Source organism: Oncorhynchus mykiss, chromosome 11 (genome assembly GCF_013265735.2).
Source record: "Oncorhynchus mykiss isolate Arlee chromosome 11, USDA_OmykA_1.1, whole genome shotgun sequence".
Lineage (NCBI taxonomy): Eukaryota > Metazoa > Chordata > Actinopteri > Salmoniformes > Salmonidae > Oncorhynchus > Oncorhynchus mykiss.
The window spans coordinates 17,960,061-17,983,549 of record NC_048575.1 but is presented as its reverse complement, the minus strand read 5'-3'; the positions used below and the strand labels follow the sequence as shown (position 1 = coordinate 17,983,549).

The following is a 23,489-nucleotide window of genomic DNA, read 5'->3' as shown; positions in this document are numbered from 1 at the left end:
GCCATAAACACACACCTCATAACCCAGACCAATACAGCCATAAACACACACCTCATAACCCAGACCAATACAGCCATAAACACACACCTCATAACCCAGACAGCCATAAACACACACCTCATAACCCAGACCAATACAGCCATAAACACACACCTCATAACCCAGACCAATAGAGCCATAAACACACACCTCATATCCCAGACAGCCATAAACACACACCTCATAACCCAGACCAATACAGCCATAAACACACACCTCATATCACAGACCAATACAGCCATAAACACACACCTCATAACCCAGACCAATACAGCCATAAACACACACCTCATATCCCAGACCAATACAGCCATAAACACACACCTCATAACCCAGACCAATACAGCCATAAACACACACCTCATTACCCAGACCAATACAGCCATAAACACACACCTCATAACCCAGACCAATACAGCCATAAACACACACCTCATAACCCAGACCAATACAGCCATAAACACACACCTCATAACCCAGACCAATACAGCCATAAACACACACCTCATAACCCAGACCAATACAGCCATAAACACACACCTCATAACCCAGACCAATACAGCCATAAACACACACCTCATAACCCAGACCAATACAGCCATAAACACACACCTCATATCCCAGACCAATACAGCCATAAACACACACCTCATATCCCAGACCAATACAGCCATAAACACACACCTCATAACCCAGACCAATACAGCCATAAACACACACCTCATATCCCAGACCAATACAGCCATAAACACACACCTCATATCCCAGACCAATACAGCCATAAACACACACCTCATAACCCATACCAATACAGCCATAAACACACACCTCATAACCCAGACCAATACAGCCATAAACACACACCTCATTACCCAGACCAATACAGTCATAAACACACACCTCATAACCCAGACCAATACAGCCATAAACACACACCTCATTACCCAGACCAAAACAGCCATAAACACACACCTCATAACCCAGACCAATACAGCCATAAACACACACCTCATTACCCAGACCAATACAGTCATAAACACACACCTCATAACCCAGACCAATACAGCCATAAACACACACCTCATAACCCAGACCAATACAGCCATAAACACACACCTCATAACCCAGACCAATACAGCCATAAACACACACCTCATAACCCAGACCAATAGAGCCATAAACACACACCTCATATCCCAGACAGCCATAAACACGCACCTCATAACCCAGACCAATACAGCCATAAACACACACCTCATAACCCAGACCAATACAGCCATAAACACACACCTCATAACCCAGACCAATAGAGCCATAAACACACACCTCATATCCCAGACAGCCATAAACACACACCTCATAACCCAGACCAATACAGCCATAAACACACACCTCATAACCCAGACCAATACAGCCATAAACACACACCTCATAACCCAGACCAATACAGCCATAAACACACACCTCATAACCCAGACCAATAGAGCCATAAACACACACCTCATATCCCAGACAGCCATAAACACACACCTCATAACCCAGACCAATACAGCCATAAACACACACCTCATAACCCAGACCAATACAGCCATAAACACACACCTCATAACCCAGACCAATACAGCCATAAACACATAAACAATACGTCCTCCCCTCATCAGCCTCTTGTGGTATAAATGCTCTTGGTGAATTTGTTATTTCTATTTAAACCATATGGAGGTGCCCCTTTCCCCTTATTTTCCCCGTTGTGGTGCAATGGATTATGCCGTGTGTGCATTTTATCAGAACTTTGTCCATGTTCATGCAAGAGCGTAAAAAATGCAGCGTATAGCTTAGGTTACAATTCATTGAAAATAGTGTTCTGTTTTCATCAGAATATACAGTTACAAAATATAGCTTACATTGTCTCATTTGTATACACTATTTGACAGTTTAGAAGGTCAATATAATAGTTCTGACATACAAACAATTGAATTTACACAAAATTTGAACATTTTCATATCATTTCATATTAGAACAGTAATCTGAAAAGACTGAAAGACACTGAAAAGTTGATTAGGAACTAAATGTACGGTTAATTATATTATTGACAAATACAGTATACTCCAGTTTGTGTATTTGTAAAGCACCACACCACAAGCTACATGGCAACACGTGAACATTAATATTAACAGACAATCATGTGTTCCAGACACAGTCCACAACTAATAAGTGCACTTTAAGTAACGCATACTGTATATAAAGTACATGCTGATTAGCAAATCTCCTGCTCCATATTCAACAATGAGCCTACAGAAAGCTCAAATACACTCACAATTACACCACGATAAGAGAGGCTCCGACTTTAGGAATTATCTAATGATTTATAAAGATGCTACCGAACTATAAAGACTACCGAATTGGAGTGAAAACCTATGGCACTGAATAGGGGAGGGAACACTGAACAGTTTACACATCTACAAACATAGGGCAGAATGCAAACTTGAGATCCAAATTCAACTTTTTTCATTTACAAGTTACAGGTGTAAATCTCAAATTCGGATTTGGACCATAGAAAAGTCTTTCTGCTATTTCTTTGGCTGCATTCATGGTGGACAAACAGTATGTTTTGTTTGTTTGGTTATTCGGTGGTGGGGGCGGGTGCTGTACACTCAGAGTGGGGATTCGGCGGTATGTCTGTGTGGGAGGGGTGGAGCCAGGAGAAGGGAGGGGCTAGGAGAGGACTTCTCTGCAACCTGAGGCGGAGACGGGTTAGGAGTGTCTGGAGACACTGCAGAGAGAGGGATAGAGAGAGAGAGAGAGGGGGGGGGGGGAGGGGGGAGAGAGAGATATGAGCCACACACCAGAGGAGCAGAAAGAGTAATATGGAGCAGTCATTGTGGACTATAATGAATGCTTGCCTGTGAATGCTCATGAATCTTACCTACTGGAGAAACAACTGCGTGCATGCTTGTGTGTGTAGGTGTGTATTTTACCTATCTGAGTAGTGTGTGTAGCAGGCATAGTGCTGATGACCAGTGTGTGTAGGTGTGTATTTTACCTATCTGAGTAGTGTGTGTAGCAGGCATAGTGCTGATGACCAGTGTGTGTCCTGTCAGAGGGTCCTGGGCTAACTGGGTGTGGCCTGGGTGGTGGAGGTGGGCGGGCTCTGCCGCCAGACCTGGAGATAAACAGACAAACCAGCCAATCAGCACACAGGAAAATATATTTGCTTGTGTCCACCGTTAATGTACACTCTACTACCCACCTCCAAGTAGCGTAATAACATCTATATTGCTTATGTTATGTTATCAGGGTTGGGGAGTTACGAATTACATGTAATCTGTTACATGTAAGGGATTACAAAAAACAGTAACTGTAATCTGTTACATTACCAGCAAAAATATTGTAATCAGATTACAGATACATTTGAAAAACGAGATGATTACTTTAAGTTTGTTCCACCTAAGCGAGTCTGACAATAAGTCAGAGACCACTATGATGACACACCAAATGTGATGGATTGTGGGAAAAGAGCAGGAATAGGCTTTTGTAGGCTACAGTCCAAGCTATGTCTTCCAATGGTGCGACTGCTGTCGACATCCAAAGATTATCCAACTTGAATAAACGCTTGGAGGTAAGGATGACAGCAGTGGTGTAGTCTACGGCGATACGGATATGACTTATTATTGATATCTACAAAGCGCATTGATGTGAATCACACTGCTGCTCTCTCATTTAGCTATTTGCGCCTTATGGATTGTGGTTGTTGTGGATGGCTGTTCACAAATTTAAATGTGTATTTGAACCCAATAATGGTTGAATTCAAGAAATTTAAACTGCCTATCAATCATTGTTTTTGAAACCAGTGGACAGCCAGTAAAAAATGTGCTCATTCACCAGCTGCACAGTGCAGATCACAGCCTATGGAATTCAAGTTTTTTGTTCAATCTAATTCATGCCAATAAATAAATCAAATATTTTGGGCTAATCTGTACTTCCATATCTCCAAGTCCTGTTCTTGAAGATCAAGGTGTATAACATTTATTGGAATGACTGTAATTCTGATCGGATTATTATTATGTGTAGGGCGACAGGTAGCCTAGTGGTTACAGTGTTGGGCCTGTCATCGGAAGGTTGCTGGATCAAATCCCCGAGATGACAAGGTAAAAATCTGTCATTTTTCCCCTGTTCCTAGGCCGTCATTGTAAATAAGAATTTGTTCTTAACTTAATTGCCTAGTAAAATTAAAATAAAATTATAATAAATAAATGTAGTAGAAAGCGATAAATAAATGTAGTAGGAAACACTTAAAAATAGATAGATTTAGAGTTAGACAAATTTAGATTTTTTGGCAAGGACATATACAGGATGCTACCCTAAACAACATAACCTTCACTATGTCACCAGGACATATACAGGATGCTACCCTAAACAACATAACTTTCACTATGTCACCAGGACATGTACAGGATACTACCCTCTACAACATAACCTTCACTATGTCACCAGGACATTTACAGGATGCTACCCTCCACAACATGACCTTCACTATGTCACCAGGACATATACAGGATACTACCCTCCTCAATATAACCTTCACTATGTCACCAGGACATTTACAGGATGCTACCCTCCACAACATAACCTTCACTATGTCACCAGGACATATACAGGATACTACCCTAAACAACATAACCTTCACTATGTCACCAGGACATATACAGGATACTACCCTAAACAACATAACCTTCACTATGTCACCAGGACATATACAGGATACTACCCTCTACAACATAACCTTCACTATGTCACCAGGACATGTACAGGATGCTACCCTCCACAACATGACCTTCACTATGTCACCAGGACATATACAGGATACTACCCTCCACAACATAACCTTCACTATGTCACCAGGACATATACAGGATACTACCCTAAACAACATAACCTTCACTATGTCACCAGGACATTTACAGGATGCTACCCTCCACAACATAACCTTCACTATGTCACCAGGACATATACAGGATACTACCCTAAACAACATAACCTTCACTATGTCACCAGGACATATACAGGATACTACCCTCCACAACATAACCTTCACTATGTCACCAGGACATATACAGGATACTACCCTAAACAACATAACCTTCACTATGTCACCAGGACATATACAGGATACTACCCTAAACAACATAACCTTCACTCTAAATTAAAACTCCAAACCTACGACCTGATTTTGGATGGAATTAAATGGAAGGTTTCTTTTTTCACCTTTATTTAACCAGGTAGGCTAGTTGAGAACAAGTTCCCTTTATTTAACCAGGTAGGCTAGTTGAGAACAAGTTCCCTTTATTTAACCAGGTAGGCTAGTTGAGAACAAGTTCCCTTTATTTAACCAGGTAGGCTAGTTGAGAACAAGTTCTCATTTGCAACTGTGACCTGGCCAAGATAAAGTGTAGCAATTCGACACATACAACAACACAGAGTTACACATGGAATAAACAAAACATACAGTCAATAATACAGTGGAATAGAAGAAAACAAAAATACTATATACAGTGAGTGCAAATGAGGTAAGTTAAGGAAATAAATAGGCCATGGTGGCAAAGTAATTACAATATAGCAATTAAACACTGGAATTGTAGATCGGCAGAAGATTAATGTGCAGGTAGAGATACTGGGGTGCAAAAGAGCAAGATAAATAAATAAATACTGTATGGGGATGAGGTAGGTAGATAGATGGGCTGTTTATTGATAGGCTATGTACATGTGCAGTGATCTGTGAGCTGCTCTGACAGCTGGTTCTTAAAGCTAGTGAGGGAGATGTGAGTCTCCAGCTTCAGTGATTTTTGCAGTTCGTTCCAGTCATTGGCAGCAGAGAACTGGAAGGAAAGACGACCAAAGGAGGAATTGGCTTTGGGGGTGACCAGTGAGATATACCTGCTGGAGCACGTGCTACAAGTGGGTGCTGCTATGGTGACCAGTGAGTTGAAGATAAGGCGGGGCTTTACCTAGCAGAGACTTGTAGATAACCTGTAGCCAGTGGGTTTGGCGACGAGTATGAAGCGAGGGCCAACCAACGAGAGCGTACAGGTCGCAATGGTGGGCAGTGTATGGGGCTTTGGTGACAAAAAGGATGGCACTGTGATAGACTGCATCCAGTTTGTTGAGTTGAGTGTTGGAGGCTATTTTATAGATGACATCACCGAAGTCGAGGATCGGTAAGATGGTCAGTTTTATGAGGGTATGTTTGGCAGCATGAGTGAAGGATGCTTTGTTGCGATATAGGAAGCCGATTCTAGATTTAATTTTGGATTGGAGATGTTTAATGTGAGTCTGGAAGGAGCGTTTACAGTCTAACCAGACACCCAGGTATTTGTAATTGTCCACGTATTCTAAGTCAGAGTCGTCCAGAGTAGTGATGCTGGACGGGCGAGCAGGTGCGGGCAGCGATCGATTGAAAAGCAGGCATTTAGTTTTCCCTGCGTTTAAGAGCAGTTGGAGGCCACGGAAGGAGAGTTGTATGGCATTGAAGCTCGTCTGGAGGTTAGTTAACACAGTGTCGAAGGAGGGGCCAGAAGTATACAGAATGGTGTCGTCTGCGTACTATACATAAAATGCTCTGGCAAACAAGCAGAGACCTGAAAACCCCATCCAACCTGGAGCTGAGTGAGTAATGCTTAGTCTGAAGCAGTTGTTTTACTTTCAAAAGCCAAGAAGAAAAATACATTACAATTATATATTTGACTTAATAAGGACTGAATGCTCAGGCTACCAAGCTTTTCTAGGACAAAGGGATACAACTTCAATTAGCCCTGATGTGTGAAGAGAGAGGTGTCGAAGCCTTTAAGCTCAACAAATGGCAGACTACCCCACCCAGATCCAGAGGCCTCGAAGCCCCCTCCTGCTGTTCAAAGACCATCCACTGGCATTTTCTACAAGAAATCTGCCTCCAGAAATATAAGCTTCTCCCAAGTCGGTGACATCTACTCCCATTTCCTGCTGCACTGCTGCTTGGATTCCACCTGGCGATCTGTTCACCTTCTGCCCTGGCCTGTCTCCCCCTGTCTGGTACAGGTTCCCCCTCCCCTCCCCAACTACCTCTCTCAAAGAGTGCAATGTATAAAGTCAGAAAATCCACTGCCTGTCACCAAGGGAGTACTCCAAGGCTCAATCCTAGACCCCCCGCTCTTCTCAATTTACATCAACAACATAGCTCAGGCAGTAGGAAGCTCTCTCATCCATTTATATGCAGATGATATAGTCTTATACTCAGCTGGCCCCTCCCCAGATGTTGTGTTAAATGCTCTACAACAAAGCTTTCTTAGTGTCCAACAAGCTTTCTCCAACATTAACCTGGTTCTGAACACCTCCAAAACAAAGGTAATGTGGTTTGGTAAGAAGAATGCCCGTCTCCCCACAGGTGTGATTACTACCTCTGAGGGTTTAGAGCTTGAGGTAGTCAGCTCATACAAGTACTTGGGAGTATGGCTAGACGGTGCACTGTCCTTCTCTCAGCACATATCAAAGCTGCAGGATAAAGTTAAATCTAAACTGGGTTTCCTGTATCGTAATTGCTCCTCTTTCACCCCAGCTGCCAAACTAACCCGGATTCAGATGACCATCCTACCCATGCTAGATTACAGAGACACAATTTATAGATCAGCAGGTAAGGGTGCTCTCGAGCAGCTCGATGTTCTTTACCATTCGGCCATCAGATTTGCCACCAATGCTCCTTATAGGACACATCACTGCACTCTATACTCCTTTGTAAACTGGTCATCTCTGTATACCTGTCGCAAGACACACTGGTTGATGCTAATTTATAAAACCCTCTTAGGCCTCACTCCCCCCTATCCACTGTGGCAGACCAGGGGGTTGGGTCAAGACGTTTACACAGATCAGACAAGGACAGAGTATGATTAGCTCGGTTTCAAGGGTGTTTATTTAAATAATAAATCAAAAGATAAGGATAGGTCTCCCCCATGAGACCCTTTCCAGGATACCGTCTTCTGGGCTCCGGATCTTGCTGTATCCTGTCGGGCACTCAAACTTGCTCGCTTTAGCTCAGGCTCCGTCTCCAACTACACGGAAGTCACCTTACCTTACCCAGTCCTCTCCTGTGTGCTGCCCCTCTGGCAGCTTTATGGGGCTTGTACAGCTGGTGAGCAATCAGCCCTTGATTACTCACCAACTCCCCAATCAGCCCCAATTAGTCCTGGGCGGAGAGCCCGTCAAGACCTGGCACGTCCAGCAGATAGAGCCATCACCTCGATGTATACTCTGTCTGTCACCAGGCCTCAACGAGTCTCCCCCTGGTGGCTGACCTGATGTACGCCACACCACATACAACACCTACAACACACATTCTGTTTAAGGTCCCCAAAGCACACACATCCCTGGGTTGCTCGTCTTTTCCGTTCTCTGTAGCTAGCGACTGGAACGAGCTGCAACAAATACTCAAACTGGACAGTTTTATCTCAATCTCTTCATTCAAAGACTCAATCATGGACACTCTTACTAATAGTTGTGGCTGCTTTGCGTGATGTATTGTTGTCTCTACCTTTTTTCCCTTTGTGCTGTTGACTGTGCCCAATAATGTTTGTCCCATGTTTTGTGTTGCTAACATGATGTGTTGCTACCATGTTGTTGTCATGTTGTGTTGCTACCGTGCTGTGTTGTCATGTGTTGCTGCCTTGCTATGTTGTTGTCTTTAGGTCTCTCTTTATGTAGTGTTGTGTTGTCTCTCTTGTCGTGATGTGTGTTGTCCTATATTTCTATGTTATTTTTTTATCTAATCCCAGTCCCCGTCCCACCAGCAGGTCTTTTGCCTTTTGGTAGGCCGTCATTGTAAATAAGAAATTTTCTTCACTGACTTGTCTAGTTAAATAAACATTAAATAAATAAAGTAAAATGTAACATCCATATATGGCCAGCTATGTAAACTTTAACATTGATTTATCCTGCAATAGATGTCGTTCAATTTGTAACATACATTTTTGTCTTCTTCTAATGCCTCTTAAGGGGAAAGTAATCTAAAAGTAACAGAATGTAATCAGATTACGTTACTGAGTTTGGGTAATCCAAAAGTTACGCTACTGATTACAATTACTGTAATGGATTACATTTAGAAAGTAACCTACCCAACCCTGTATGTTATCATACATAGACTCACCTCCCAGCAGCATCTCGTGCAGAAGGTTGTCTATCTTGGCCAGGCCACAGAGTTTAACAAACTGCAGTTGTTCTATCATCTGCCAGGTGATGGACTGTAGAGTAGGCAGCAGTAGCAGCAGCTCTCCAAACCTCCCTCTGGAGTCATACTGACGGTCGTTAATATAGTCCTCTAGACTCATCTGGACCTGCAGACGCATCGCCTTGATCTTAGACGGGTCACGCAGAGACTTGGCATCTGGAGAGAAGGAGGGATGGAACGATGATGGCGGGAGAGAAAGGATACGTGAATCAAATCAAATCTAACTTTATTTGTCACATGCACCGAATACAAGTGTAGGCCTTACCTTTAAATGCTTACTTACAAGCCCTTAACCAACAATGCAGTTAAAGAAAGAGTTAAGAAAATATTTACCAAATAAACTAAAGTAAAAAATAAAAAAGTAACACAATAAAATAACAACGAGGCTATACAGGCGGTACCGGTGATGAGTCAATGTCCAGGGGTACAGGTTAGTCGAGGGAATTTGTACATGTACATAAAGTGACTATGCATAGAAAATAAACAGCGAGTAGCAGCAGTTTAAAAACAAATGAGGGGGTGTCAATGTAAATAGTCCTGGTGGCCATTTGATTAATTGTTCAGCAGTCTTATGGATTGGGGGTAGAAGCTGTTAAGGAGCCTTTTGGTCCTAGACTTGGTGCTCCGGTACCGCCTGCCATGCGGTAGCAGAGAGAACAGTCTATGACTTGGGTGACTGGAGTCCTTGACAATTTTGGGGGCTTTCCTCTGACACCGCCTAGTATATAGTTGAAGTCGGAAGTTTACATACACTTAGGTCGGAGTCATTAAAACCTGTTTTTCAACCACTCAAACTATAGTTTTGGCAAGTCGGTTAGGACATCTACTTTGTGCATGACACAAGTCATTTTTCCAACAATTGTTTGCAGACAGATTATTTAACTGTATCACAATTCCAGTGGGTCAGAAGTTTACATACACTAAGTTGACTGTGCCTTTAAACAGCTTGGAAAATTCCAGAAAATTATGTCATAGCTTTCGAAGCTTCTGGTAGGCTAATTGACATAATTTGAGTCAATTGGAGGTGTACCCGTGGATGAATTTCAAGGCCTACCTTCAAACTCAGTGCCTCTTTGCTTGACATAATGGGAAAATAAAAATAAATCCCCCAAGACCTCAAAAAAACATTGTAGACCTCCACAAGTTTGGTTCATCATTGGGAGCAATTTCCAAACGCCTGAAGGTACCACGTTTATCTGTACAAACAATAGTATGCAAGTATAAACACCACGCAGCCATCATACCGCTCAGGAAGGAGACACGTTCTGTCTCCTAGAGATGAATGTACTTTGGTACGTAAAGTGCAAATCAATCCCAGAACAACAGTAAAGGACATTGTGAAGATGCTGGAGGAAACCGGTACAAAAGTATCTATATCCACAGTAAAAACGAGTCCTATATCGACGTAACCTGAAAGGCCGCTCAGCAAGGAAGAAGCCACTGCTCCAAAACCGCCATAAAAAAGCCAGACTACGGTTTGCAACTGCACATGGGGACAAAGATCGTACTTTTTGGATAAATGTCCTCTGGCCTGATGAAACAAAAATAGAACTCTTTGACCATAATGACCATCATTATGTTTGGAGGAAAAGGGGGAGGCTTGCAAACCAAATAACACCATCCCAACCGTGAAGCACAGGGGTGGCAGCATCATGTTGTGGGGGTGCTTTGCTGCCGGAGGGACTGGTGCACTTCACAAAATAGATGGCATCATGAGGTAGGAAAATTATATGGATATATTGAAGCAACATCTCAAGACCTCAGTCAGGAAGTTAAAGCTTGGTCGCAAATGGGTCTTCCAAATAGACAATGACACCAAGCATACTTCCAAAGTTGTGTCAAAATGGCTTAAGGACAACAAAGTCAAGGTATTGAAGAGGCCATCACAAAGCCCTGACCTCAATACTATAGAAAATGTGTGGGCAGAACTGAAAAATCTTGTGCGAGAAAGGAGGCCTACAAACCTGACTGAGTTACACCAGCTCTGTCAGGAGGTATGGGCCAAAATTCACCCAACTTATTATGGGAAACTTGTGGAAGGTTATCTGAAATGTTTGACCCAAGTTAAACAATCTAAAGGCAATGCTACCAAATACTAATTGAGTGTATGTAAACTTCTGACCCACTGGGAATGAAAGAAATAAAATCTGAAATAAATAATTCTCTCTACTATTATTCTGACATTTCAAATTCTTAAAATAAAGTGGTGATCCTAACTGACCTAGGACAGGGAATTTTTACTAGGATTAAATGTCAGGAATTGTGAAAAACGGAGTTTAAATGTATTTGGCTAAGGTGTATGTAAATTTCCGACTTCAACTGTCGGTCCTGGATGGCAGGAAGCCTGGCCCCAGTGATGTACTGGGCCGTACACACTACTCTGTGTAGCAACTTACGGTCAAATGCCAAGCAGTTGCCATTACCAGGCGGTGATGCAACTGGTCAGGATGCTCTCAATTGTCCAGTTGTATAACTTTTTGAGAATCTGGGGACCCATGCCAAATCTTTTTAGTCTCCTGAGGGGGACAAGGTGTTGTCGTGCCCTCTTTACGACTGTCTTGGTGTGTTTGGACCATGATTGGTCGTTAGTGATGTGGACACCAAGGAACATGAAACTCTTGACCCGCTCCACTACAGCCCCGTTGATGTTAATGGGGGCCCGCATTTTCCTTTAGTCCACAATCAGCTCCTTTATCTTGTTCATATTGAGGGAGAGGTTGTTGTCCTGGCAGTCACTGACCTCCTCCCTATAGACTGTCTCATCGTTGTCAGTAATCAGGCCTACCACTGTTGTGTCGTCAGCAAACTTAATGATAGTGTTGGAGAAGTGTTTAGCCATGCAGTCGTGGGTGTACAGGAGGGGACTAAGCACACACCCCTGTTGGGACCCAGTGATGAGGATCAGCGTGGCAGACATGTTGTTGCCTACCCTTACCACCTGGGGGAGAGCCTGTCAGGAAGTCCAGGATCCAGTTGCAGAGGGAGGTGTTTAATCCCAGGGTCCTTAGCTTAGTGATGAGCTTTGTGGGCACTAATGCTGAGCTTAAGCAATGAATAGCATTCTCACATAGGTATTCCTTTTGTCCAGGTGGGAAAGGGCAGTGTGGAGTGCAATTGAGATTGCGTCATCTGTGGATCTGTTGGGGCGGAATGTGAATTGGAGTGTGTCTAAGGTATCCAGGATGATGCTGTTAATGAGATTCCCTTTGTAGTCCGTAATAGTTTTCATGCCCTGCCACATCTGACGAGCGTCAGAGCCGGTGTTGTAGTATTCTATCTTAGTTCTGTATTGACACTTCGCCTGTTTGATGGTTTGTCTGAGGGCATGGCGGGATTTCTTATAAGCGTCCGGATTAGTGTCCCACTTCTTGAAAGTGGTTGCCTTTAGCTCAATGCGGATGTTGCCTGTAATCCATGGCTTCTGGTTGGGATATGTACGTACGGTCACTGTGGGGACGACGTCATTGATGCAGTTATTGACCAAGCCGATGACTGTGGTGGTATACTCCTCAATGCCATTGGATGAATCCCGGAAAATATTCCAGTCTGTGCTAGCAAAACATTTCTGTAGCGTACCATCCGCGTCATCTGACCATTTCCGTATTGAGCGAGTCACTGTTACTTCCAGCTTTAGTTTTTGCTTGTAAGCAGGAATCAGGATGATAGAATTATGGTCAGATTTGCCAAATGGAGGGTGAGAGAGAGCTTTCTATGCGTCTCTCTGTGTGTAGTAAAGGTGGTGTAGAGTTTTTTTCCCCTCTGGTTGCACATGTGACATGCTGGTAAAAATTAGGTAAAACGTATTTAAGTTTGCCTGCATTAAAGTCCCCGGCCACTAGGAGCGCCGTTTCTGGATGAGCATTTTCTTGTTTGCTTATGGCCGGTTGAGTGCGGTCTTAGTGCCAGCATCGGTTTGTGGTGGTATATAGACGGCTATGAATAATAATAGATGAGAACTCTCTTGGTAGATTGTGTGGTCGACAGCTTATCACGAGGTACTCTACCTCAGACGAGCAATACCTCAAAACTTCTTTAATATTAGACATCGCGCATCAGCTGTTATTGAGAAATAGACACACACCCCCATCCCTTGTCTTACCAGACGTAGCTTCTCTGTCCTGCCGATGCATGGAAAATCCCGCCATCTCTATATTATCCGTGTCGTCGTTCAGCAACGACTCAGTGAAACATAAGATATTACAGTTTTCAATGTTCCGTTGGTAGGATAGTTTTGATCGTATAACATCCATTTTGTTTTCCAGTGATTGCACGTTGGCCAATAGAACGGATGGTAGTGGAGGTTTACTCACTCGCCTACGAATTCTCAGAAGGCACCCCGCCATCCGCCCCCTTTTTCTCCATCTTTTCTTCACGCAAATATCCTTATAGTTGGACTCGTTAAAGAAAAAATATTTATTCAGTTCGAGGTGAGTAATTGCTGTTCTAATGTCCAGAAGTTATTTTCGGTCATAAGAGACGGTAGCAGCAACATTATGTACAAAATAAGTTTTAAAAAAAAGTTACAAAAAAAATAACAAAATAGGATAGTTGGTTAGGAGCCCATACCCTACCCTGCCTTTCAAAGGTCTTCAGATTACTGACCATTTAGAATCCCACCATACCTTCTCCGCTATGCAATCTGGTTTCAGAGCTGGTCATTGGTGCACCTCAGCCACGCTCAAGGTCCTAAACGATATCTTAACCGCCATCAACAAGAAACAAATACTGTGCAGCCGTATTCATTGACCTGGCCAGCTGTACTCATTGACCTGGCCAAGGCTTTCGACTCTGTCAATCACCACATCCTCATCGGCAGACTCGAAAGCCTTGGTTTCTCAAATGATTGCCTCGCCTGGTTCACCAACTACTTCTCTGATAGAGTTCAGTGTGTCAAATCGGAGGGCCTGTTGTCCGGGCCTCTGGCAGTCTCTATGGGGGTGCCACGGGTTCAATTCTTGGACCGACTCTCTTCTCTGTATACATCAATAATGTCACTCTTGCTGCTGGTGAGTCTCTGATCCACCTCTACGCACGCAGATGACACCATTCTGTATACTTCTGGCCCTTCTTTGGACACTGTGTTAACAACCCTCCAGGCAAGCTTCAATGCCATACAACTATCCTTCTGTGGCCTCCAATTGCTCTTAAATACAAGTAAAACTAAATGCATGCTCTTCAACCAATCGATGCCTGCACCTGCCCGCCTGTCCAACATCACTACTCTTGACGTGATGGACAACTACAAATACCTAGATGTCTGGTTAGACTGTAAACTCTCCTTCCAGACTCACATCAAACATCTCCAATCCAAAGTTAAATCTAGAACTGGCTTCCTATTTCACAACAAAGCATCCTTCACTCATGCTGCCAAACATACCCTCGTAAAACTGATTATCCTATCGATCCTCGACTTCCGCGATGTCATTTACAAAATAGCCTCCAATACCCTACTCAATAAATTGGATGCAGTCTATCATAGTGCCATCCGTTTTGTCACCAAAGCCCCATATACTACCCACCACTGCGACCTGTACGCTCTCGTTGGCTGGCCCTCGCTTCATACTCTTCGCCAAACCCACTGGCTCCATGTCATCTACAAGACCCTGCTAGGTAAAGTCCCCCCTTATCTCAGCTCGCTGGTCACCATAGCAGCACCCACCTGTAGCACACACTCCAGCAGGTATATCTCTCTGGTCACCCCCAAAACCAATTCTTCCTTTGGCCGCCTCTCCTTCCAGTTCTCTGCTGCCAATGACTGGAACGAACTACAAAAATCTCTGAAACTGGAAACACATCTCCCTCACTAGCTTTAAGCACCAGCTGCCAGAGCAGCTCACAGATCACTGCACCTGTACACAGCCCATCTATAATTTAGCCCCAAAATAATTTAGCCCAACTACCTCTCCCCCTACTGTATTTATTTATTTATTTTGCTCCTTTGCAGCCCATTATTTCTATCTCTACCTTGCACATTCTTCCACTGCAAATCTACCATTCCAGTGTTTTACTTGCTATATTGTATTCACTTCGCCACCATGGCATTTTTTTTGCCTTTAGCTCCCTTATCTCACCTCATTTGCTCACATTGTATATAGACTTATTTTTCTACTGTATTATTGACTGTATGTTTGTTTTACTCCATGTGTAACTCTGTTTTGTTGTATGTGTCGAACTGCTTTGCTTTATCTTGGCCAGGTCGCAATTGTAAATGAGAACTTGTTCTCAACTTGCCTACCTGGTTAAATAAAGGGAACTTGTTCTCAACTTGCCTACCTGGTTAAATAAAGGGAACTTGTTCTCAACTTGCCTACCTGGTTAAATAAAGGTGAAATAAAAATAAATACAAATAAAACGGCAGCCATCCCCTCCGGCGCCATTTTTGATTTGATATGAAATGATATGCGTGCAGGCTTTTTGGCGTCTGCTGAAACAGAGACAACAGAGAACAGTCACGTCTCAATGATTAACAAAACCATTCAAATCAACTTTGTTTGGTTGAATACGGAAGCTATTGTGTGGTATATGGGTGTGTAAAAGTGGAAGGCTGCCTGAGTCGGGGTTGTTAAAGTGCTTACCGGGGTCAAAGAAGACAATGGCCTTGAGAGCAGCATACTCATGGTCATCTATCTGGATGTCCTGGAAGGGCAGGACCAGCTCATCTAGAACACGGTTAGCTACACGACCGATGTCCGGCTCCGCACTGCTACCATGGATCACACACCCATTACCTGGAGAGGGAGAGAGGGGAGGGGGAGGGAAATGTGTGTTTTGGGAGTGGGGTAGAGGGGTTGAGTGTGTGTTTCTCCACATGTTGCGGGGGATGTATATGTGTGTGTGTATGTGTGTGTAAGTGAATGTACTTGAAGCATGTCACTTCTAATCCCCATTTACATTACTTATCAATTATTTTGATAATTTTACCATCTACAAATCATCTGTAGGTGGCGATCCACAAAAAGTGTCTTCCATGTCTTTCTGTCTGATAAAACATGTTTAAGTCAGAGGCCTCCAAAGACTTGAGTCAATGATTATCTGGTTGTATAACAGTCTTACAGGGCAACCAACCTGTTGGCCTTGATATGTCAGCTTTAAATCAAGCTTAGCACGGCAGTATAGCAGGTTCTGATTGGGTGTTACTGAGGCATAAAGGTGAGAGGTGATTGGTCAGTTCTTACCAAGAAGCAGGAAGTCCTTGTAAGGCATTGACCTCTTGGCGACCCCTAGTAGAAGGTGTTCCCCTGCATGAGCCCTGAGCAGACTCACCTGGACAAACACACACACACACACAGAGACACAGACACAGGAAACACACACAGGGTGAGAAACAATGACATGAATAACCAATCACAGGCTACAAACATATCTCAGTTCAAGACTCATTTGAATCTAAACCATTAGCTACGAACTGAAGCTAGATCCATTACTTTGTGTTTCTGGAAGGTCACAAGCACATTCAAAAGGCTTTAGAAGAGTCGTGGCATAACTTTGGTAACCACTGTTTAGTTTTAGTTCCAGTCACTATTAGTTGGTCATGTAGCTACGCCCAGACTAGTCAGGTTGCTTACCTGGTCATCCAAGGGCAGCTCACCAAAGGCAGGGATGTATTTGGCCCATTCCACCAGCACTAGCAGCTGTTGTCTCATGGAGTCACAGACATCACCCACACCAGCTGACTTCTGTTCTGACACATCTACTGCACCCCTGGGACTGGATGCACTGATCTAGAGTGGGGAGAGAGAATGAGTAGTCATGCAGATGATTGGAAACACTGATGATGTGTGTGTGTACGTGTTTGTGTGTGCAGGTGCGGGTGCGTTTTACCTGTTGAGACAGTGACTCTGCCTGGGCCAGAACAGTGATAGGTGGGAGATCCTGATTGTCCTGAATGTTTCTTCTGGAGCTGATTCGATCTCTCTCATTCTGAACCGCTGAAATACACACAAACACACATCAGATCAGAGCTATTAGTATGATATTACCATGTTACCATTTCCAGAATCTAAGGTATAGATAGGACTGAGAAACAAATATAGTTTGCCTATCCCCGGAATTTGCTACAATATCATAATAATCATTTGAATAGCTGACTTTTAGTTCTGACCAAACCATGCAGGAGAACAGGCTGTGTAGAGGTGAAGTCAAAAGTTAACCAATAGCAGCACTGAACAACATGTCTGAAAGGCACATGATTGGGTGTCATAAAGCTCTCTGCCAAGGTTACAGGGCCCATAAACACACACACACACAAACACACACACAATCCTTTTCTGATATCCGTCATAAACACAGTGTTCTCTGAATAATCATGTTTAGTTTATGGCAACCCTGGTTTCAGCCTCCCAGCCCTGATGCCCTCCTCACACTGACTGCTTGATTTGTTTAAATTGTGAGTACAGAGCTAGTGCTGGAACAAAAGCCTGCACATTGATGGAGATGAGCGCCATATTCTATTGGTATTCAGTAATACTGAGGGTTTGATGTGGCCAACCTTCTTTCTTCATGCCAGCTCTGAAACACTTGTGGAGCCTGCAGAACCGACACTGGTTCCTCTTGTCCTTGTCCACCACACACTGACGGTTAAACCTGGAGACGCAAAGACAGGTTACTGTCAATATCTTAACTCTATGGGCCTACCTTGTAGTTCTGTTCGTTGCAGTATGACTACACTCGTAGAAAAAAAGGGGGTTTCAGCTGTCCCCATAGGAGTACCCTTTTGGGTTCCAGGTAGAACCCTCTGTGGAAAGTCATGGAACCCCAAAAGGTTCTGCCTGGCACCAAAAAGGGTTCCGAAGAACCCTTGTTGGTTCTAGATAGCACCTTTTTTCTAAGAGTGTACTGTACCTGCAGGAGTGTAATGTTAATATTGTGTCTGTTAGTGTAGACATAGGCTCTGGTAGCTGCAGCTATAGGCTGGAAACACAAACACACACTCCCCTACCTGCAGGAGTATAATGTTAATATTGTGTCTGTTAGTGTAGACATAGGCTCTGGTAGCTGCAGCTATAGGCTGGAAACACAAACACACACTCCCCTACCTGCAGGAGTGTAATTTTAATATTGTGTCTGTTAGTGTAGACATAGGCTCTGGTAGATGCAGCTATAGGCTGGAAACACAAACACACACTCCCCTACCTGCAGGAGTGTAATGTTAATATTGTGTCTGTTAGTGTAGACATAGGCTCTGGTAGCTGCAGCTATAGGCTGGAAACACAAACACACACTCCCCTACCTGCAGGAGTAGATGTGGTTCTTGCGTATGGAGCGCCTGAAGAACCCTTTACATCCATCACAGCTGGAAGCTCCATAGTGTTTCCCTGTAGCCTTGTCTCCACATATGGCACAGTTAGAGTTCCCAACATCTGCCTGGGACAGGCCCGGCTCCGCTGGCATACTGTCTGGAACACACACATTATCCAAAGACTGGGTTAGACCACTGAGCTGAAGTCTATAGGTATTAGTGCAGGGAGCTAATACAAGTTTTATGGCCTCAGAAAAGGTTACTCATCATGCATGTACACACACACACACACACACAAACACACACACACACAAACATGAACACACACACGCATCCTCCTGGCATCAGAAAACCTCCTCAATTGAAATAGAGAATCAATCATTCCTTTGTGCATGTGAAATCAAGGCATCTTGACAAAGGAAGAGAAGGATTCAGATCTGTACTGGCTGACTGGTATCTGTATGGTGACAGATAGGGAATTGGCTTGATTAGGAAAGCCTTTGGTGCTTTTATCTGGAATACATGTGAAGGACAGCAATAATATTAAACCTCACTCCAAAACAATGCAGAGTTAGGGTTGATCTAGTTTTTCTATATCTACATGGCTCCAGAGATGAGAAGAGCCTTCAAAACTCAGAACCAGACCAAGTTCCAACCTCCACAGACCCAGACTTAGAACAAGAACCAGCGTATTGGGACCCAGACCCAAACCCCATGTGATGTCAAGACCAAAACCATGAGATCAAGACTTATAAATATAGCAACAAAAACACACCAGAAAGATGATTGCATACGCCAACCACGTCCAAGGAGGAGGAATACATCTTGACAATGCCAGAGAGAAGAAAGTCCATGTTTGACCAACTTTCCTTTCATCCATCAACGTGTTGAGATGACAACTTGTTCTCTTACTGTCCTCTAACTGTCGGCCCACAATAAACCTGTCTTTACGACACACTGAGATTCACATCCTAACAGACCTCTTACAACTCATGGATTATTCATTCATGGATAAATGCAATATTCAACTGTTTTTTTATGTGCAGTAATGAGTGTGAGTGTATAAGTAGAATGACAAACTACATGTCCACGTATGTAAACTATGCGTGTGTTTGTGTGTGTGTTTTTGTGTGCGTGTGGGTCCACTCACCTCCCCCACCATAGAGGACGTCAGCATGATCGAAGCCCAGGGTGCTGTACGTTGGGTCCAGTCCCTCACTGTAGTTGGCTACATCCATGTCCAACAGAGAGTTACTCACTGACACAGACGGATACTTCATCCCTCTCTCTCTTTCCCTCTGTCAGTCTCTCTCTCACTCTCTCTATCCTTTTACTGGCTCTTCTCCCTCTCTCTCTTTCCCTCTGTCAGTCTCTCTCTCACTCTCTCTATCCTTTTACTGGCTCTTCTCCCTCTCTCTTTTTCTCTGCCTGTCTTTCTCTCTGTCTATGTTTTTTTGTTCCAATTTCTTTCGCTATCACTTTCTGTCTTTCTTTCTTCTTCTTCACCTTCTAGTTCTTCTTCTTCTTCTTAACCTTCTTCACCTTCTTCTTCTTCACCTTCTTCTTCACCACCTTCGTCTTCTTCTTAACCTTCTTCACCTTCTAGTTCTTCTTCTTCTTCTTAACCTTCTTCACCTTCTACTTCTTAACCTTCTTCTTCTTAACCTTCTTCACCTTCTTCTTCTTCACCTTCTTAACCTTCTTCTTCTTCACCTTCTTCTTCTTCACCTTCTTAACCTTCTTCTTCTTCACCTTCTTCTTCTTCACCTTCTTCTTAACCTTCTTCTTCACCTTCTTCTTCTTCTGTCACACAGTTCTTCCACCTTTCGGAGTACAGAAGGTAACCTAAGGTACCTGCCATTTGATTGGTCACCTACAACGAAAGTGGGTGGGCCTTGACGAAGGCATCTCACCTAGTTGCACATTACTTATCTCTTTCTTTTATCTGTCCTTATTTCCCTCACTTATCACAGAGTTGGAGAGATAGGGGAGAGATAGATATTCTCTGTTTGTGAGACATATTGGCAAGTTTGACAAGGTGGTGACGATGTCATTAGGTGTGTGTGTTTGTGGACAGGATTCTGTGGCCTCCATAGCCTGCCTAATCTAATCAATTGCAGAGCAATACAACAGCATCTAATCTACAGGGAGGCAGAGCACAGAGAAAAACACCACTGATACCAGCCACTGACTCCCATTCACTTCCTTCTATCCTTTTGTATTGCTGATCATAAACAAGACATAGTTGACCCTCTACTCCCACTATTCACATAGTTTCACTGCACTAAATACCTCCGTTAGAGATTGAATGCAATCTGATTGAGGTAATATAATGAATCTAACATAATTGAATGGCCTGCATCATTCCGTTTATGATTAGGGCAATAATCATGATGGTAGGAAGGAGGGTGTGGGGATATACAGTATACCTAGAGCAGTTAATCTAACTGTGGTAAATGTATCCTAATGGCACATACAAATGTAGGATCTTAATTTGATCAACATTTAATTACTGAGAATTTTCCTGCACAGCAGAAAATGCAAACTAGCACATTTTTAAAAAAAATGCTTCTAAAAGTTAGTAATTCCACTTTGACATTTCAGAATTGATTTGCCCTGACAAAAAAAATATCAACCCCTACAAAGAAATGTCCATTAATTCAAATGTCCTGTTGCTGCAGGATAATTTTTCTGCTGTTGCAAACTGGCTCAAATTAAGATCCTACATCTATTTCATTAATCCACTACCAAGTGCATACATACATACATACAGAGAGAGAGAGATAGAGAGAGAAAGAAATGAGTTTTTTGTGTGTGTGTATGTGTGTGTGTGTGTGTGTGTGTGTGTGTGTGTGTGTGTGTGTGTGTGTGTGTGTGTGTGTGTGTGTGTGTGTGTATGAGAGAGAGAGAGAGAGAGAGAGAGAGAGAGAGAGAGAGAGAGAGAAACGTCGATAACATCACCCATAAGGCTACCTGATGAAGACGTGTTGCTTGTGTTTGCTTCATGACATTAGCAACAAACAGAGCTTTCTTTTCAAACACAGCAGCCGAACCATATTACAGTCTCTGTCTCTGCTGCCTAACATCAATGCCTGTTTCTCCCAGAGCACACGCACTGTAGTCACGTGTCTGGTTGGTGTGTTAGCAACTAAAACACTACAGCAGGGCCATTAAGCCCAGAGCTAACAGGCTAGCACTGTGTGAAACACTCAAAACCCTATCTGTCTGTTTGACATTTCAAACCTTTTAAACACAGGTATACAACCACACACAATGCAAAAAATATGGAGCTATCTTGGTCTTCCTTTAGAGATTGTCATTAGAAGTGAGTCTGATGAAACCAATTAAAAAGTACCTTTTAGTTTAAGTAGAGAACGTGAAATTGGTTATCATGTGATCTTTACCATCCTGTGTGCAACAAAGATATCTTATCTGTTTTACCACAAGAAAACACCTGTATTGTGTACATACCGTCTCTCTCTTCCAACCAGGGGAGATTATTCTACGTTATAAACTGGGTGGTTCAAGTCCTGAATGCTGATTGGCTGACAGCCGTAGTATATCAGACCATATACCACGGGTATGACAAAACATTTATCCATACTGCTCCAATTACATTGGTAACCAGTTTATAATATCAATAAGGCATGAGGGGTGTGGTATATGGACAATATACCACAGCTAAGGGCTGTATCCAGGCACCCCGTGTTGCGTCATGCATAAGAACAGCCCTTAGCCGTGGTATATTGGCCATATACCACCCCCCCCCCCCCCCCCCCGTGCCTTGTTACTTAATTATCCAATTTAGATATTAGCAAAGGTTGCATCATTCCAACTTTTAGATTACTTTGAACAGAATATCGTGAATATTACACTTTCACCATCTCAAGCTGGTGTCATCCTTTCATCTTCTCACTGAGGGCCAATGATCTCATATCAAAGGCATTGAATTGATTAAATGATCCTTTAAAAACATTGGTCAAGTATAAGGAAGTCATGGTCTAGCTCTACAGTTGATGGGTAGGTAGGTCTACATGCATTGAGAACGAGGTTGACTACAGCCATATGCAAACAAATGTTTTATGGAACTGTATCAGGAAGTTCCCGCTTCACACAGTTTTACAATTCACACAAGTAAAGTAAGCTATGGCGTAGCCCAACTACCACCCTCTTCAGTTGTTCTATTTGGGGAATGGTTTATTCTCCTCAGAATGAACTACATGAATTATATTTATTTTAGTAGGCAATTCATGGAAAGGTTCTGTTTTATGTCTGTGGGACATAGGCTAGGCTACCTGAGAGCTAGCTCACTCATTCTGTAACTCCCATAATCTAGCCTACCTGTCCTGTCCTATCCTGTCCTGTGCAGGTGGGGTAACACCCCACTAGACAAACACAGGACCACGTGACAAGTCAATGTCTCCCGTTGGAGCGCTACGACCCAAATACAGCTGAACCGACAAGGTAAGGTACGAACGCAGCTGATGTCTCACTTTTGAACACTCAACAAAGTTAATTATCATCGCTGTGATAATGTCACTGTATACGATGTAGGCTACAAACATCATGTGTTCATTCTTTATATTTTCAAATGAGACCGCTTACCTTTTTGTGTTGTCCGTCAGCTATGTACATTAATTCAACAGAACGTGAGTCCACCTGTAAACTAGCCACCAGCTTTGAAGCGACACTTGTCCCACGGTGTCACCGCACGAAATGGGAGAGTCGTGGGCGAGGAGTTGCAACAACACGCGGAAGGTTGGAAGGGAAAGCTATGGGCCTATAATTCATTGAGCGACACATTTGATGGCGCCGGCATAGGCTCTCATTACATCGATTTACTAAACAAACTGAAAGTTGGGTGGGGACGTTAAACAGTAACTAGCCTCCATAAAACTCAGAGGGACAGGAATATTGGTGTGTGTGTGTGTGTGTGTGTGTGTGTGTGGTGTCAGCATTGCCAAT

At 43.2% G+C, this 23,489-nt stretch overlaps 1 protein-coding gene across 2 annotated transcripts; it reads right to left on the bottom strand.

Moving 5' to 3' along the window:
- Positions 1-1,652: 1,652 nt before the first annotated feature.
- hnf4g (hepatocyte nuclear factor 4, gamma) lies at positions 1,653-23,364 on the bottom strand. 2 transcript variants are annotated; one of them, XM_036935105.1, is made up of 10 exons: positions 23,130-23,364; positions 18,516-18,681; positions 17,775-17,869; positions 17,108-17,214; positions 16,852-17,007; positions 16,462-16,549; positions 15,862-16,014; positions 9,206-9,442; positions 3,080-3,199; positions 1,653-2,809 (listed from the first exon to the last, which is right to left on the bottom strand). In XM_036935105.1, the coding sequence occupies exons 2-10, from the start codon at positions 18,674-18,676 to the stop codon at positions 2,691-2,693; spliced, it is 1,236 nt and encodes a 411-aa protein (XP_036791000.1). In that variant the 5' UTR covers positions 18,677-18,681; positions 23,130-23,364; the 3' UTR covers positions 1,653-2,690. The 2 variants fall into 2 exon arrangements, with proteins under 2 accessions (XP_036791000.1, XP_021476083.2); XM_021620408.2 differs by lacking the exon at positions 23,130-23,364 and adding an exon at positions 19,675-19,924 and having other exon boundaries at positions 1,656-2,809.
- Between the last annotated feature and the right edge of the window lie 125 nt (positions 23,365-23,489).